Here is a 17,772-nt window from a genome sequence, read left to right as displayed (position 1 = left end):
GTACAGCCATGTTAACAGTCTTGAAAAACCTTTAGAGATTGCTTACTTTATAAACATATATAACTTATATATGTTCTCTAAAACATTAAAATGGCATATGATGACCGTCTATCATATCGAGTACAATATCTGTTTGTTATTGAAGTATTTGATATGTCCCCTTTAGCCCAGGACTGTTTTTATGGTGATGTGACATAATATTTATATTTATATTTATCTGACTTCTCTGATATACCAGTGTACTGTATATATATACTAGGGGTGTGACGAGATCTCATGTCACAAGATCTCGCGATATTAAAGGTGCCATCGAATTGAAAATTGAAAATGACTCGGCATAGTTGAATAACAAGAATTCAGTACATGGAAATGACATACAGTGAGTCTCAAACTCCATTGTTTCCTCCTACTTATATAAATCTCATTTGTTTAAAAGACCTCCGAAGAACAGTCAACATAACACCGACTGTTACGTAACAGTCAGGATCATTAATATGTACGCCCCCAATATTTGCATATACCAGCTCATGTTCAAGCATTACACAAGGGCAGCCAGTATTAACGTCTGGATCTGTGCACAGCTGAATCATCAGACAAGGTAAGCAAGCAAGGACAACAGCGAAAAATGGCAGATGGAGCAATAATAACTGACATGATCCATGATAACATGATATTTTTAGTGATATTTGTAAATTGTCTTTCTAAATGTTTCGTTATCATGTTGCTAATGTACTGTTAAATGTGGTTAAAGTTACCATCGTTTCTTACTGTATTCATGGAGACAAGAGTTGTCGCTATTTTCATTTTTAAACACTTGCAGTCTGTATAATGCACAAACACAACTTCATTCTTTATAAATCTCTCCAACAGTGTAGCATTAGCCGTTAGCCACGGAGCATAGTCTCAAACTCATTCAGAATCAAATGTAAACATCCAAATAAACACTGTACTTACGCGATTAGACATGCTGCATGACGAACACTTTGTAAAGATCCATTTTGAGGGTTATATTAGCTGTGTGAACTTTGTTTATGCAGTGATAGAGTCGAGAGCTCGGGAGGGGGTGGAGAGCGCGCGATTTAAAGGGGCCGTAGCATGAATCGGCGCATTTCTAATTATGCCTCAAAATAGGCAGTTAAAAAAATTAATTAAAAAAAAATCGATGGGGTATTTTGAGCTGCAACTTAGACTTATATTACGTCTTATAAAAAAAACATTCGATGGCACCTTTAAAATATGACAAGATTTCTCATTGAGGTGAAAAGCTGTCTCGCAAAATATCACCATGACGGAGCGTGAGGATGAATTTAGCATAGAATATGCCACCACTACATTTACATTACATTACGGTGCCCACCGCGGCACCGCCTCCACTGTCGTTTTGCTTTTTTATATAAATAAAAACCATTAAATTCAGTTGTATAACGGTCGCTTCAGTTGTAAACTATTGTAAATGTCTGCTCTGCTTATCCAGCACGAGCTGCAGAGTCGCAAACAGTGCAGCAGGAATCACAGTTCACTGATCACGAGAATGATTCCCTGCATACTGGTGTTGTACCAGCAGCATTGAAAACTGCTGCTATAACATCTGTTCCAAAAAAGCATAATGTCGATTTGGATAACATAAATAATTATCGTTCTATATCAAATTTTTCTTTTCTTGCAAAAATTCTTGAGCATGTTGTGGCTTTGCAGCTACACAGTCATCTTACAGTAAATAATCTTTTTGAGCCCCTTCAGTCTGGCTTTCGAAAATTTCATAGTACTGAGACAGCCTTGGTCAAGGTCACCATTGATCTGTTAATAGCCTCAGATTCTGGTTATCTTTCTTTTCTGATCCTTCTGGATCTCAGTGCCGCTTTTGATACTGTCAATCACAATCTTTTTACTCAAACATCTGGAAACTGTCTTTGGTGTTTCTGGGACTGTTTTAACATGGTTTAGATCTTACCTTTCTGATCGTCAGTTTGTATGTATGAGTGGTTTCCGGTCTGTGACCGGCTTTGTCTGTATGGGTGTTCCTCAAGGTTAAGCTTCAGGCCCCTTACTTTTTAGCATTTACATATTTCCACTTGGATTGCTTTTAAGATCACTTGGGCTTAATTATCACTTTTATGCAGATGATACTCAGATATATATTTACTCTAAGCCTAGTGAAAATGTGGACCTTCCTTTTTTAACACATTGTATTTCTGAGATCAAAAAAATTGAAGTCCCAAAACGTTTTGTGTCTCAATAGTGATAAGACTTATTGGCACCTCTCATCAGCTTAATAAAGCTGGCTCACTATTTTTAAACGTAGATGGCTCTGTTTTGGAATCACAAACCAAATTAAAAAATCTAGGAGTTATATTCGATTCAAGTTTGTCTTTTGACTCTCATGTTCAGTACACTGTAAAGAACTCCTTTTTTAATCTCAGAAATATTGCTAGACTCCACTCTGTTATCCCTTGACTGAAAGGCTTATTAATACTTTTGTGTTTTCCCACATTGACTATTGCAATGCACTTCTGGCTGGGGTTCCTAAAAACACACTTAACAAATTGCAATGTGTGCAAAATTCAGCTGCTAGTATCCTGACCGGAGTCATTTAACACCAATTTTAAAGTCTTTGCACTAGCTTCCGGTCAGGTTCCGAGTTGAATTTAAAGTCCTCATGCTCACATATAAGGCACTGCATGGTCTGGCCCCCCAGTATCTGTCTGCACTTTTAACCTTATACACACCCAAGCGTCATTTACGCTCCTCACAAGCTGGTCTTTTGGCAGTCCCACAGACACGGCTGCATTCTGTAGGGGATAGGGCTTTCTCATCCTACGCTCCTTGGCTTTGGAATGCATTCCCTCCTCACATTCAGAGATGCACAGAAATTAAGTATTTTTAAATCTTATTTAAAAACTGAATAAAATAATGTGTGTGGTAAACATATCTTGACCAAACTTAAATTACACACACCCATAGTGAAAACGAATTCAAATGAATGAATTTTGCAGCAGTTTTGTGCAGTTTCGAAAATGTACGTTTCTTAAATAAATAACTAGATAAGACAGTTTGTGCAGTTTATGTTGTAAAACAAGCATTGTTTACCACAGACTTTATTCATGAGTCTCGAGGGAACCACTGGCGAATTGGACTTCCGGGTTTTGCATCATCCCTGCACTCTATTGTGCCCTTGAGCAAAGCACTTAACCCCAGATTTCTCCAGGGTGATTGTCCCTGTAATACATTCATATCGACATTCCAAGGCAACTGTGCACAAAAAAGTCTCTCTAAAGAAATCAAGACCGCAAGGTCTGAAGCTAACAGTTATTACTATTGTTAGAGCACACAGTGGAATTTTCATCCCTTGCTCCAGTTGCTTTTGCCGTCCACTCCCTCCCTGTTCCTGGCTGTGGATCAGTCAGTATGAGCATCTCTGAACTTTGAAACAGGGAGGTCTGTTTGGGGTGTGGAAGCGCCTGGGGACGATTTCACCCCCTCATGACATTCTTGAGATAAAAACCAAGATCACAATACCATTCCTCTCTATTTACAATTTGTCTTATGACATGTGGACATGGGGGGTGGACAACTGGCAGCAATTTGCACTGGACCTCACTCCCACACACTTGCTCAAACACACCCACACTTGAAAAATCCACAGACACTAACATATATATGAAGCGTATCAACAATCGTGCATCCATTTGCACATTACGATACTGTATTTATAATCTGAATGCTTTGTGTGTGTCTTCCAGCGGCAGAAATTGAGCATGTTAGTAGCCTGTTCCAGGAAAAGCAGGCAGAGCTGCAGTCGGCCATGCTCAAGGTGGACCAGCTCACGCAGCAGCTAGACGATCTGCGGCGGGGGCGTCTCAATGGACTGCAGCCTCTGGGGGGACCAGTGACCAGCAATGCTGCTCTGGAACTCCGCAAACTCTACCAGGAACTGCAGGTAAATGACGTAGGCATGATTCAGACAGAACTCAAAAAAAGCTAAAACTGTTTGGTGAATTTTGTTTGTTTTAAATTTTCTTTTCTTAATGTACAGAAACTACAATGGTGGTGGTGATGCTGTTTGTTTTTTGTTCAAGTACAGTCAACTTATGATAACTCGAAGGGCTACTGGCACCAAAACTAGCCACAACAGTCAAACCTGAAAAAATCGTCCAACTCTGTTTATCTTAAAAATATTGGACTCCTTTGGGATAAGTAATATAAAATAGACTTTCTTTTAATCCATTAATGCAGTTTGATCATCAAAAACTATTTTATTCCCTGGGGATTTTTTAAAAGACTTTGATTTTAATGCGCTTTCCTGTTTTACCACACTTGTTTATTCTTTTTTTCAATCTTCTCTGAAGTTGTTTGTGGTACAGTTTGCACCCCAGAGTGATACTGCATAAAATATTCAGATTATCAAGCGTGTTTTTAAATTCCAAAGATATTAGTTGCATAAACATGTGACATTTGATGAGATAAAATATTCATATGCAGTAACATAATCATCAGTTCTGAATGCGTGTGTATGACTCATGTATGATTGTATTAACATTTAGATCCGGAACAAGCTAAATCAGGAACAGAACAGCAAGCTACAGCAACACAAGGATATGCTTAACAAGCGTAACATGGAGGTGACCATGATGGACAAGCGCATTGGGGACCTCAGAGAGCGTCTCTACAAGAAAAAAGCAGAGGTAAGTGCATTGTAAATCATTGCTTAATGGCTTTTAAAGATACCCTGGAATTAGTTAAACCCAGCATTTTAAGCTCAAAGAATTTTGAAGCAAAGTATTTGACCCCAGCTATGCATACAAATTGCATTCAAGGGTATTTTTTGATATATATATATATATATATATATATATATATATAGTATACTGCATATTTTAGGCATAAAAACGAGTACTGTATTGACTTGCCTTTCTTGCAAACTTGTCTGTATGGGGTTTGATTAACCATTCTTCTTCTCTGCAGCTTGGCCGAATGAGTGGTCCTCCCTCCCCCCAGCCCACCCCAGGCAGTTCAGGCCGGGTGGCAGCAGTCTGTCCCTACATCCAGATACCGGTGTCCGGGCGACAGGAAGGAGGCTACTCTTTACCTCCTGATCCCCTGAAGCCTCAGTCTCTCTCCAGTCCTGCTAACCATGCACGTTCCAAGTCAGGTCAGTCTTTCCTCTTATTCCTTGACAGAATTTTACTTTTGCATTTGCTATTTTCCAGAATTGTAACCAAAATCTGCTACAGGAATTCTGGAGATTTTTCCAGGGATTAATGCATCATTGAGAAAACTCTTGGTGCTCTCATACAGAAAACTTCCAAATAAAAGCTCTCTGTGGTAAAACGATGAGCATCAAATGGGTATGCAAGGTTCATGACCCCAATCAGCAAGATAGTACTACATAAATGATGATAGATATATCATCTCAATATGCTTTCCTCTTGAAGGCTGTGTATATCAATCACTTAACAGCAGAAATCTGCTCACCGGCTCTCCTTGTGAAAATAAATCTTCTTTCTCACCACTACTGTAAAATCATTCATTCAGCTTAGTTCAAATTTCTTTCTATGCTTCACTCATTTTCTTGATATGTGACAATCTTTATCATCCTTGGCATCATAGTGCAGTTGGATGAAGAATTTCAGTATCTCTTTCCATCTAAAAGGGAAGCTCATAAGCACCAAGTTTTGAAACATATCTTTATTCAGATATTCTCATCAATGTCAAACTAAAACATCTTTTTGTTTGTTTTTTCCAGCCTTTATCGCTAACATGCTTTTCCATTTTCTCATGTCTGTCACCTATCTCCTCCCCCTATCGTTTGTCATGCTTGTGTGTCACATTTGGGGGCTGCGGGACAGAGGAAGAGAGGGTGAGGATGCCTGCAGGCCCATGGAAGGTCTCAGACTTAGACATCATAGTGGATCCTCTGGTGCCATCCTCAGAGCCTAGAGATGGGCCAGAGGCCCCCACAGACTCCGACTGTACTTCTAGTGAGTTTTTTCGGGCATGATATCAAGAGGAAATCTTTGATAAGAGTACATAAAACAGGATTGCACTTCTACTTACAAGACAGACATTTGCCTTTATAAGACATTTAAAAACACTGTTAAAAACCATGTTTGATTTTACGTTGTAGATAAATAATATATAAAGACACTGTGAATTGATTTGACTATCAATTATTCACACACACTGACATAACAAATCTACAACAACACTAGCTTGCACTTAGTTTGACAGTACCCATGAGGTAAGTCCAATGCATAATGCCTTACCTCGTGGGTAATGACAAACCAAGTGCATAAAATGGCAATTTAAGCCCATTATTCATCCTAAAAAGCACACTTACAAGTACACTTACTGTACCAATATTCCAATAGTTAATAAAGTTAGATCCACAGGACTAAAACCCTGAACTGAACTGGTGGAAAAAAAATAGCTATTATGTAATAACTTTATTTTTGTAAGTAGTCATGAAGATGTCAGATGTAAGAATATATAACAAAGGACTGTATTCAACCCTTAGCATAATTAATTACTGGAAGAATTTGACCTATTTAGAGACAAGAAAACCCCATATTTGATAGAGTTTAGTTCTTTGCTTCACTCCATTTCTCCTTTGTGGGATTTGGCAGTCGACTTGCCAGTGAGTTTGATGGCGTGTCTGTCAGACGGATGGGATAAACATGCGTCATCGCCCGTGGCTTTGACAAGCATAGCAGTGGACTTGGACACATAGGCTTAGTAATCCATTTAACCCGAAGAGAGCTGGATCTGTTCAGAGGACAGGACAAAAATATACCCCATTCAAGCCCCTGATTAGAAGTGTCCTGATGTCACAGGGGTCAGAGATGTGAGTGTAGTCCCATTTGAGACTCATCTCCTGCTTTAATGACCTTATGAGCAGGTCAGTCAGTGTCATAATGAGGCTGACTGGAGAAAGAGCATACACGTCTTTGTCTGTTTCACTCTAACCCATACTGCTGTGCTCCCTACAGCTAATGATGCAATCTGGCCCTCCTTCAGCAATAATAGGGTTCCTCTAAAACCTCCAGACTGGAAGGACACAAGTCAGGATCATACCAGAAAGATGGGTACCTCAGACAAGGTGAGATTAAACAGTCCTCCTTAGAGCTTAAGCACAAGTTCTACTGAAATACATTAATTCATGTTTTTGCCTCTTTCCAGGATGCCCCTAAGCTGTTAGGGACAGTAACAGCATTGTCTAAGCAGCCTCCGCCCATCTATGGAACCTATCCCAGTGCAGGCCATCACTCCACAGTTTGTGCCACCAGCTCTTTGCCTCGCTCTGCTCCTGGCACCTTAGGCTGGCAGAGAACACCCCCTGTCTCTGGTTCCTCTTCACAGCAGATCCAACAGCGGATAACAGTGCCTCCCAGCCCTACGCCTCAGTCTGGATCAGCCCTCTTCCCTCAGAGTGAGAGGACAGAGCCTCCTCTTGCTGTGGCAGTGCGTCCCTTTATTCCAGACAGAGGGTCCCGGCCCCAGTCTCCAAGGAAGGGCCCTGCCACTATGAACTCCAGCTCAATCTACAATATGTACCTGCAGCAGCCTACAGCCAAAAATTACTCCAGCAGCAGCAGAGCTGCTGTTAAAGCAGGTAAGAAGCAGTTGCATTGGTTCCAAAAACAGGTATGGAAATAAGCTTTCCATACTATGATAATGCATGTTCCCTTCTTTTAAATTTGCTTTCTTTTCATTGGCTTCCAGTATACGGAAAACCAGTCCTACCGGGCTCCACCTCTCCATCTCCAGTTCCACTCTACCAGCAGTCCTACACAGATGAGGTTGATAGAGATACAGCCCATGATAGCACTCCCTTACCTCCACCCAGTGTGGATAACATCCCTCGCCCTCTCAGCCCTACCAAACTGACCCCTGTGGCCCACTCCCCTCTCCGTTACCAAAGTGACATTGACCTGGAGGTGCTGAGAAGGAAATTAGCCAATGCTCCCCGACCTTTGAAGAAGCGAAGCTCCATCACAGAACCAGAAGGACCCAGTGGGCCTAATATCCAGAAGCTCCTATATCAGCGCTTCAACACCCTTGCAGGGGGCATTGAGAGTGGAGTGGGTGGTACACCTTTCTACCAGCCTGACAGTCCTCTGAACTATATGGCCACAGCCCTGGGTGATGTGGACACTGCCAATGGAAACCTGATGGAGTCAAGCATGTTAGCTGAGCCTTCAGCAGAGCCGTCAATCTCAATCCCTCCCGCCACATCTTCTGTGTCACCTACAGCTGATGACAATGAAAACCAGCCGACACATCTATCTAGTGACTCAGGGGGTGCCCAGACGGATGATGCCTCAGACCCTTCTCTTAAGGACACCCATGAGGACAATCATAACAACAACCACACAAATGTTACAGACACACAATCTAGTCCAGTACCAGAAGCTCATTCCCCTGCAGAGCAGGACACCACAGCACAGCCAGGCACTCCTCCTAGTGCATCTACGGTGAGTTGGCACTAGCTTGTTGGCCAGGGTCATGTCTAGATGTAGCCCTCATTCTGCAAAAAGTCTTGTGAGATTCACATGCAACATTCATACACAGAGTCCTGCAGCAATCCTTTAACCCTAACGTTGGTAGCAGAATGAGTTTATCATACTGTTGGCTTTATCAATTAGCATAGCTTTGATATATCTTCTGATTTGGTTTTTTGTGCCTCAAAAGACTCAAAAGGCAAGATGTTTATCTTTGAAATATGAAAACTAATAGATTTTTTTTTACATCCACAGGTCAAGCGGACCAATTTGAAGAAGCCTGGCTCTGAGAGGACAGGTCATGGTTTGAGGGTCAAGTTCAATCCTCTTGCACTGCTTTTGGATGCATCTTTAGAGGGCGAGTTTGATTTGGTGCAAAGGATTATCTATGAGGTACCATTCAGTTGCCATACGCCCCTTACACCTATATTGTATACTTGAAATGGACTCAGTAGAAGCTTGTCAACTGTTTCCTCAAATTGTGTTTGACTCCATCCTCAGGTGGACAATCCTAGCACTCCAAATGATGAGGGTATTACCCCTCTCCATAATGCGGTTTGTGCAGGTCACCACCATATTGTAAAATTCCTGCTGGACTTTGGGGTCAATGTCAACGCAGCAGATAGTGATGGATGGTGAGGACTATGACTTTTGTCTGATAGTTTATCTCTTGCCATTTGTCTGCAATAGAGAATATCAGACATCTGTTGTCATTTCATATTGTACAGACATGAAATTCTTACTCATAAAGTGATGTTAGCAATTGCTAACACTATCTCACTTGTTATCAGGACGCCCCTGCACTGTGCAGCTTCATGCAACAATGTTCATCTTTGCAAGTTGCTGGTGGAGTCTGGAGCTGCCATTTTTGCCACTACTATCAGTGATGTGGAGACGGCAGCAGACAAGTGCGAAGAGATGGAGGAGGGTTATATCCAGTGCTCACAGTTTCTATATGGTAATATCAAAAACATTATCTGGGTTGTTATTTTTACTATTAAATGTGTTTCTAGAGTAGTTGCTTTACATGATTTTGAAAGCCAATTCTTTATTTCCCTTCCAGGTGTACAGGAGAAGCTTGGCGTAATGAATAAAGGGACAGTTTATGCTTTGTGGGACTATGAAGCTCAGAGTGTAGATGAGGTGTCCTTCCATGAGGGCGATGCTCTCACCATCATGAGCCGTAGAGATGACAGTGAGACAGAGTGGTGGTGGGCCAGACTTAATGACAAGGAGGCCTACGTACCACGCAACTTGTTAGGGGTAGGATATCTGTATAGGCATGCATTTGTTTCTTGAATGGCACTGTAAGGCACTAACATATTTTGTTCAAATTTAAGGAATAAAATGAGAATCAACCCTGTAAATTGTTTAAAAGGTATGTTCGCCATCTGTAATTGTTGTTCACTGTTGTCATTGTAGCTGTACCCGAGGATCAAACCCAGGCAACGTTCCTTGGCATAGGTGGCCAGAAGAGACAGCGCAAGTTCCAGAAACAGCAGTTGGCATGAAGCTGCGGAATGGCGCTCTGCCCTATCTTTGCCATCACCGCAACAGAGAGCCCACATGGGTGGCGAGATGTTGGAGCACGTCTGGTGTTGGACAAGAGGGAATAACCGAAGAGTGGGCAATTCAGTGGTCTTCCGTTTGCATCCCAGATTTTATTCGTCACTTTGATGTGTTGTTTTTGCAGTATCCCTCTTACCCATATATCTGTTGAGGAACATGTTAGCTTTTCTGACCTTGTCCACAGTGCAAACCTCCTGAGTATATGTGCGTGTGTGAGTGTTTCAGAATGGGATGTTACTGTCAGAGTGGGACGTGGATGTGATAAGTGTTGGTGACAGAGTATGCAGTCTTGGATTCCAGTGTTTCGTGCTCTGTGGTTATTATCAGGCGAAGAGGAAACTGAAGGGACTGATGTTTCATTTCCCACAGTTAGGAAGTTGCTGATTCAGGGAAAAGGAAGGAAAGTGCTGGAAAGTGTTTAGAAGAGACCTTGAGGCTGGTCTAGCTGTTGATGGATAATAAGGAAGTGGCCTGGTATGGAAACATGTATATTTTTTTGTGTGGAGAATCATGTGGGCTGATGGAGGTGAAACTGTGTAGTCATCTATGAGGAACTGAGTTTTAAAAGGATGCTGAAAGAAAACTGATGCCATAAAAACTAATGCTGTGGCTGTTTTCCCATCAACCAGGGGATATTGACAACATATCACATAAAACCTATATTATTATGCTTTATTTAAGTTGGGCTTGATTTTTTTTTTATGCTACATGATCTTTTCCTTCTTTAAAGGTTGTTTATTTAATGAAAATTGAAAAAAAAACTTTAAACAGCTTGATATAGACTTTTATGGCTGTCAAAACAGGCAGGCAAAATGTCTGCCTTGTGTTTGTGCTGCCATACGAGAGCCATTTATGCAATGTCATGTATATGTGCACAATAAAATTTCCACATTGGGACAAAGTCACATGTTGTATTGACTGGATTTTTCACAGCCTGCAGTCTATGCAGGAGTATGAGTGATGCTGTGTACTGCACAAACTTTTTAAAAGATCTCTTTGGGGTTTTGATCTTGAAATATAAATTTAGATGCATTTGTTGTGAAGTTTGATACATGATATTACTTGAGTGTTTTTTACTTGCTTTATTTTACTTCAATTACTAATTTAGCTTCAAAATAAATGCTTATCATATCTTTCGAAAAATTGAGTGCATAGCTGGTCATGAGCTGGAGCTAGTTGCTTAGGACCAGCACTTGACCAGCTTAAACCAGCTCATGACCAGCTATAGGGACCAGCATCAGCTCAAACCAGCTTCCATGCTTCAAAACATATCTAACCAGCATGCTGTTTTTTTTCAACAGGTATAAGTTGTTAAAGGATTTGTCCACTTTTAAATACACTTTTCCTGATAAATTTACTCACCCCCATGTCATCCAAGATGTTCATATCTTTCTTTCGTCAGTCGAAACGAAATGAAGGTTTTTGAGGAAAACATTCCAGGATGTTTCTCCATATAGTGGATTTCAATGGCTACCAACAGGTTGAAGATCCAAATTGCAGTTTTAGTGCAACTTCAAAGGGCTTTAAACGATACCAGGCGAGGAATAAGGGTCTTATCTAGCGAAACGATCGGTCATTTTCGAAAAAAATACAACCGTTAATGCTTTATAAAAACAATATCGCCTTGAACGTACTTTCCGTTTCCGCATTCTTCAAAACGCTTACGCTGAATGTTCTACGCCTTCCCTATTCTACTTACGGAACGAACGCGGCGCCAGTTTCGTTTTTTTCCATAAGTTGAATAGGGAAGGCGTTTATGTTTTCCTCAAAAACCTTTATTTCTTTTCGACTGACGAAAGAAAGACATGAACATCTTGACATGGGGGTGAGTAAATTTATCAGGAAAAGTGTATTTAAAAGTGGACTAATCCTTTAAATATTGGATTTTACACTCATGTTTCACAGTCTCAGGATATCATTGCTCGGTACAACCATGAATGAGTAACCTCTAGTTTAACCTGACATTACATTATTTCGCAAGCTGTCATGTGGTTTATCTAGCGGTCTTGGACATTAGTTCATTAGTGCACTATTACTTTATAGTCAGTAAACGAACTTTGAACTTCTTGGCAATACTCATGTTCAAGAGAATCATATACACCGCGACGCAATAGGTGAGTAGACCAGAGTGATACTACTTTGTATATGTTTAAACCTTAACATGCCTGAGACTTAAGAAAACCCCAAGGTACTGAAAAAGCGGGAAATGTGTCATATTTCTTTAAATGTTCGTCACAGTTTGTCCACAGAGGTCATTTACCCACCGTAACCGGTTGTCCACTTCCTCCCTGCAGGATTGCATATCAGAAAATTGAACAAAATGTCAAAGCAAAGTGGATTTCATGTCGTCACCCCGCTTCTCGAGAGCGCGGGCATGTCTAAGCGGATGGGGACCACCGTGTTTCTGAAGATGGAGAGCTCACAACCCACCGGTTCCTTCAAAATCCGTGGAATAGGATACATGTGTCAAAATGTGAGGAAAAACATCGCTGCATTTCATAAAATCAAGCACCACAATATTTTTGGACTAAACATACAAAGCTGCTAAATGTCTAACGCATGTTGTTGCATTTCAAAATTAGCATAAGATTGTGTAACATCGATCACTGAATCAACGTTTACGTCCCGTACACCCCAGTATATTGCGCGTTCACACTGCCCTCTAGGGCTTATCAAAGGAACGATTGCATACTATTCTGAGAAACATTAAATTTTATTTTCTATTCCTTAATAAGGTTGCAAGTTCAAACAAGTCGAGAGGTGTCATTTGTTCTTCTGGTGAGTGAAATGGTAAATATTTAATTGTATTTCCATTCATACATGGGCATTTTTGGCCCTGGGGCTCTTTAGAAAACAAACTTAAAACGATTTTCACACTGTCACTTGTTTATTTAACATGAATATATTAAATGATATACGCCGATCAGGCATAACATTATGACCACCTTCCTAATATTGTGTTGGTCCCCCTTTTGCTGCCAAAACAGCCTTGACCCGTCGAGGCATGGACTCCACTAGACCCCTGAAGGTGTGCTGTGGTATCTGGCACAAAGATGTTAGCAGCAGATCCTTTACGTCCTGTAAGTTGCGAGGTGGGCCCTCCATGGATCAGACTTGTTTGTTCAGCACATCCCACAGATGTTCAAATGGATTGAGATCTTGGGAATTTGAAGGCCACGTCAACACCTCAAACTCGTTGTTGTGCTCCTCAAACCATTCCTGAACTATTTTTGCATTGTGGCAGGGTGCATTATCCTGCTGAAAGAGACCACAGCCACCAAGGAATACCGTTTCCATGAAAGGGTGTACATGGTCTACAACAATACTTCGGTAGGTGGTACGTGTCAAAGTAACATCCACATGGATGGTTTCCCATGGTTTCCCAGCAGAACATTTCCCAAAGCTGCCAACACTGCCTCTGCCGGCTTGCCTTCTAGTGCATCCTGGTGCCATGTGTTCACCAGGTAAGCGACGTACACGCCACCCGACCATCCACATGATGTAAAAAAAATCTTGATTTATCAGACCAGGCCACCTTCTTCCTTTGCTCCGTGGTCCAGTTCTGAAGATCTCGTGCCCACTGTTGCTGCTTTCGGCGGTGGACAGGGGTCAGCATGGGCACCCTGACTGGTCTGCGGCTATGCAGCCCCATACACAACAAACTGAGATGCACTGTGTATTCTGACACCTTTCTATCAGAACCAGCATTAACTTCTTGAGCAATTTGAGCTACAGTAGCTCATCTGTGGGATCGGACCACACGGGCCAGGCTTTGCTCTCCATCAGTGAGCCTTGGCCACCCATGATCCTGTCGCCGGTTCACCACGGTTCCTTCCTTGGACCACTTTTGATAGACACTGACCACTGCAGACCAGGAACACCCCACAAGAGCTGCAGTTTTGGAGATGCTCTGACACAGTCGTCTAGCCATCACAATTTGGCCCTTGTCAAACTCGCTCAAATCCTTACACTTGCCCATTTTTCCTGCTTCTAACACATCAACTTTGAGGACAAAATCTTCATTTGCTGCCGAATATATCCCACCCATTAACAGGTGCCGTGATGAAGAGATAATCAGTGTTATTCATTTCACCTGCCAGTGCTCATAATGTTATGCCTGATCGGTGTATTGTGTTTAACAGCATTCTGTAATGGAAATTACATTTTAAACATTTTCTCTCTGTCTCTGTGCATACACATAGGTGGTAATGCTGGTATGGCCACAGCATATGCAGCAAGAAAACTCAACCTGCCAGCCACTATTGTTTTGCCCTCAACGACACCCCAACTGGTAGCTCAAAAACTTAAGGACCAAGGAGCTACAGTCAAAGTTGTGGGCAAGGCAAGAGCAAAGTACCATCACAGATATCCTAAATGCCTTTATTCCAGATATGATGCACTTAGGTTAAGATAACATATCTTAAATCATTTACATAACAGGTTTTTATGTGATGTTGTAGGTGTGGGATGATGCAAATGCTGAGGCCTTACGATTAGCAGAAAGTGAAGGTCTTACTGTAATACACCCGTTCAACCATCCTCTGGTCTGGTGAGTTTGTAGATATAACATTAAATAAATAAAATAACTCAAGGAATTCGATAATGTGGAGCCCTTCTCGGTTTTATATTTCACACAAATGAAAAGCTGTTAAAAAATATATGTTTCTTAGGAAAGGTCATTCCAGCATTGTGCATGAACTCAAGGCCTCACTGCCATCCAAACCTGGAGCTATAGTGCTTTCGGTAGGGGGTGGAGGTCTGTTTTGTGGGGTGATGGAAGGGCTGCATGAGGTAGGCTGGGGTAATGTGCCTGTCCTGTGCATGGAGACCGTGGGTGCCGACTGTCTAAATGTTGCCCTGAAATCCAGAGATCTGGTCACACTGCCTGACATTACAAGGTATAAATTAACAAATCGTCTTGAATTCATAAACAGTTTTTTGTTTGCATATCTTACTGTTTCTGAAATTGACTGCTTGCAAGTGAAGCAACGTGTTTAGGAGCAAAAACGGCATGTCAGCAGGCGTTTGAGTACAGCAAACGGCCCAATGTCATTTCAGAGGTGGTGACAGATCTACAGGCCCTGGAGGCAGTGGAACTGTTCCTGGGTAGGTTCATCGCTATGATTAAGCCCATCAAACAACTCAATAAAAACAAAACTTGATTTGCAATCGATTACTTTATACTACATGCAGATGAGGAGCGTGTGTTGGTGGAGTTAGCCTGCGGAGCATCATTGGCTGCAGTATACAGCGGAGTCATTCAGAGGTTACAGGAGGAGGGACGCCTTCCTAAACCGCTCGACCCACTGGTAATGATTGTGTGTGGGGGTGGCAGTGTGAACCTGGCTCAGCTTCGACATCTACAGGCAGTCATACGGAAATGACCACATCTGTACAGAGAAAAATGGTCAATGCATCTGCTTTGAGTAGCGCTGACATGTTGTGTTGTGTTGCATAAATCAAAAGATGATATGGATAATCTGCTGTATTTCAAACAGCTGAGAGTAAATTGCTTTCCAAAACTATTCTTTGGATTTTCTGTAACACCTTGTTTTAGAGCTGATTGTGTAATAAAATCCTTTGACGGAGCAAAATGATGATGTTACTTACCACCTATAACCAGCAGGTGGTGCTAATGTCTGTCGTTTTGATATGTGTTGCTTAGCAAGTGAACATTAAGGCAAGACACTTCAGGCTAAATTTTTTTTTTTTTTTTTATGCACTGATACGTTTTGAGATTTTGGGTTGTTTGGATATTCATAGAGTGTTGTTTCAGACTTGTGGAAAGAAAACATCCAAAGTATCAATTTAAATGCATTTTATTTTATAGTTAGGGGGGTTAGAGAGTCAGACTGGTAACCCAAAGATTGTGGGTTCAGTTCTCAATACCGGCAGGAAATGATTGAGCTGCCCTGGAGCAAGGCACCTAACCCCCAATCACTCCCCGGGCGCCACAGCAATTGCTGCCCACTGCTCCGGTGTGTGTGTGTGTGTGTGTGTGTGTGTGTGTGTGTGCTCACTACTCACTACTCCTAATGAATGTGCACTAACTGGATGGGTTAAATGCAGAGGACAAATTCCGAGTATGGGTTACCATACTTGGCCTCAATTTTATTTTTATTGCACTTTATCTATTTGTATATATCTGTATTCTGAAGGATTTTTTACATAGGGGTTTGTTCATATATCATTTGCCTGATTTTATACAACATTTTATTCCTAAAAACATGCTGATTTTTTTTTTTTCTCTGGCTGTTGACAGCATTTTCTGATTTAAAAAAAAAGATATATCCAAAATCCCCTATGTAAAATCTTTGAATCTAAAATGTGAGCAAAATAAAACAAGAATTGTTAAAACCTGGCATTATTCAGTGTTCAGATAAATCAGCTGGAGAAGTATGGTGGTTTTTTTGATTATATATTATTTATTATTTATCATATTCACCTGAAGTGTCTTGCCTTAAAGAATGACCAGTGTTGTCGTTTTTTTTATTTTTTTTTAGGACAGTGTATGCAAGTCTACAAATATGCAAATAATAATAGAAGCGAAGCTTCTTAAAGGTATAGTTCACCCAAAAATGAAAATTCTGTCATCATTTACTCACCCTCAAGTAGTTCCAAACCTGTATAAAATTCTTTGTTCTGCTGTACACAAAGGAAGATATTTGGAATCAAAAAAGATCTCGCCCCCCCCGTTAACTACCATAGTAGGACAAAATAATACGGTGGTCGTCAATCAATGGGGGTTTTCACAATGTAACTCATTTGAAAACGACATAGCCACTGTCTGTTTTCAGCTTAGCTTTTTCAAAGATGTCGACAAAAAAGATGGCGAGTATCGTTTTATATACACTCACTGGCTACTTTATTAGGTACACCTTGCCAGTACTCTTGGACCCCCTTTTGCCTTCAGAACTGTCTTACTTCTTTGTGTCATAGATTCAACAAGGTGCTGGAAACATTCCTCATAGATTTTGGTCCATATTCACATGATAGTATCACAAAGTTACTGCAGATTTGTCGGGTGCACATCCATGATGCGAATCTCCCATTCCATCACATCCCAAATGGCTGTGGAGGACATTGGAACATAGTGAACTCATTGTCATGTTTAAGACTCATCAGACTAGGCAGTGTTTTTCTGTTGTCCAATTTCGGTGAGTCTGTGTCAATTGTAGCCTCAGTTTCCTGTTCTGAGCTGACAGCAGTGGCACCTGGTGTGCTCTTCTGCTGCTGTAGCCCATCTGCTTCAAGGTTCGAGGTTCAAGGTTCAATCCTCTCTTACCTTGTAACAAGTAGTTATTTGAGTTACTGTTTCCTTTCTATTAGCTCAAGCCAGTCTGGCCAGTCTCCTCTGACATCTGGCATTAACAAGGCATTTTCACCAACAGAACTGCCACTCACTGGATATTTTCACTTTTACAGACCATTCTCTGTAAACCCTAGAGATGGTGGTGCATGAAAATCCCAGTAGATCAGCAGTTTCTGAAATACTCAGATCAGCCCGTCTGGCACCAACAAACATGACATGTTCATAGTCACTTAAATCATTTTTTTGATGCTCAGTTTGAACTTCATTAGATTGTCTTGTCCATGTCTACATGCTTAAATACATTGAGTTGCTGCCATGTGATTGGCTGATTAGATATTTGCTATAAAGAGCAGTAGAGTGGCCAGTGAGTGTATAATTTCTCATTATACTATA

At 41.2% G+C, this 17,772-nt stretch overlaps 2 protein-coding genes across 8 annotated transcripts in view; both read left to right on the top strand.

The window, feature by feature from the left end:
- Window positions 1-10,972, top strand: part of ppp1r13ba (protein phosphatase 1, regulatory subunit 13Ba) — a 52,109-nt gene extending 41,137 nt beyond the window's left edge. For 4 of the 5 annotated variants that reach the window (XM_048190659.1, XM_048190657.1, XM_048190656.1 and 1 more), the window contains 12 exons: window positions 3,741-3,937; window positions 4,542-4,682; window positions 4,963-5,149; window positions 5,847-5,978; window positions 6,987-7,096; window positions 7,177-7,609; window positions 7,720-8,471; window positions 8,754-8,891; window positions 9,000-9,133; window positions 9,290-9,456; window positions 9,562-9,761; window positions 9,921-10,972. In XM_048190659.1, the coding sequence (XP_048046616.1) occupies window positions 3,741-3,937; window positions 4,542-4,682; window positions 4,963-5,149; window positions 5,847-5,978; window positions 6,987-7,096; window positions 7,177-7,609; window positions 7,720-8,471; window positions 8,754-8,891; window positions 9,000-9,133; window positions 9,290-9,456; window positions 9,562-9,761; window positions 9,921-9,962 (2,633 nt within the window). In that variant the 3' untranslated portion in view covers window positions 9,963-10,972. The remainder of the gene's footprint in view (window positions 1-3,740; window positions 3,938-4,541; window positions 4,683-4,962; window positions 5,150-5,846; window positions 5,979-6,986; window positions 7,097-7,176; window positions 7,610-7,719; window positions 8,472-8,753; window positions 8,892-8,999; window positions 9,134-9,289; window positions 9,457-9,561; window positions 9,762-9,920) is intronic. The other variant, XM_048190660.1, reaches the window with a different exon arrangement.
- Window positions 10,973-11,831: 859 nt separating this feature from the next.
- sdsl (serine dehydratase-like) lies at window positions 11,832-16,079 on the top strand. Of its 3 annotated transcripts, none has more exons than XM_048190655.1 (8): window positions 11,832-11,892; window positions 12,362-12,540; window positions 12,803-12,845; window positions 14,270-14,409; window positions 14,528-14,616; window positions 14,738-14,965; window positions 15,049-15,173; window positions 15,261-16,079. In XM_048190655.1, exons 2-8 carry the CDS (start codon window positions 12,388-12,390, stop codon window positions 15,449-15,451), a joined length of 969 nt encoding a protein of 322 aa, XP_048046612.1. In that variant the 5' UTR covers window positions 11,832-11,892; window positions 12,362-12,387; the 3' UTR covers window positions 15,452-16,079. The 3 variants fall into 3 exon arrangements, with proteins under 3 accessions (XP_048046612.1, XP_048046610.1, XP_048046611.1); XM_048190653.1 differs by lacking the exon at window positions 11,832-11,892 and adding an exon at window positions 11,967-12,181 and having other exon boundaries at window positions 15,261-16,078; XM_048190654.1 differs by lacking the exon at window positions 11,832-11,892 and having other exon boundaries at window positions 12,252-12,540; window positions 15,261-16,078.
- The last annotated feature ends 1,693 nt before the right edge of the window (window positions 16,080-17,772 follow it).

This window comes from Megalobrama amblycephala, linkage group LG5, assembly GCF_018812025.1.
Source record: "Megalobrama amblycephala isolate DHTTF-2021 linkage group LG5, ASM1881202v1, whole genome shotgun sequence".
NCBI classification, from domain to species: Eukaryota; Metazoa; Chordata; class Actinopteri; order Cypriniformes; family Xenocyprididae; genus Megalobrama; species Megalobrama amblycephala.
This window is presented reverse-complemented; position numbering and strand designations above follow the sequence as displayed.

Bases quoted from the DNA above. Each gene is read 5' to 3' on its own strand.
- sdsl (XM_048190655.1), top strand. From the start codon at position 12,388: ATGTCAAAGCAAAGTGGATTTCATGTCGTCACCCCGCTTCTCGAGAGC. The intron at 12,541-12,802 runs GTGAGGAAAAAC...TTCCTTAATAAG, and splicing joins TAGGATACATGTGTCAAAAT to GTTGCAAGTTCAAACAAGTC. The intron at 15,174-15,260 runs GTAGGTTCATCG...TACTACATGCAG, and splicing joins GGCAGTGGAACTGTTCCTGG to ATGAGGAGCGTGTGTTGGTG.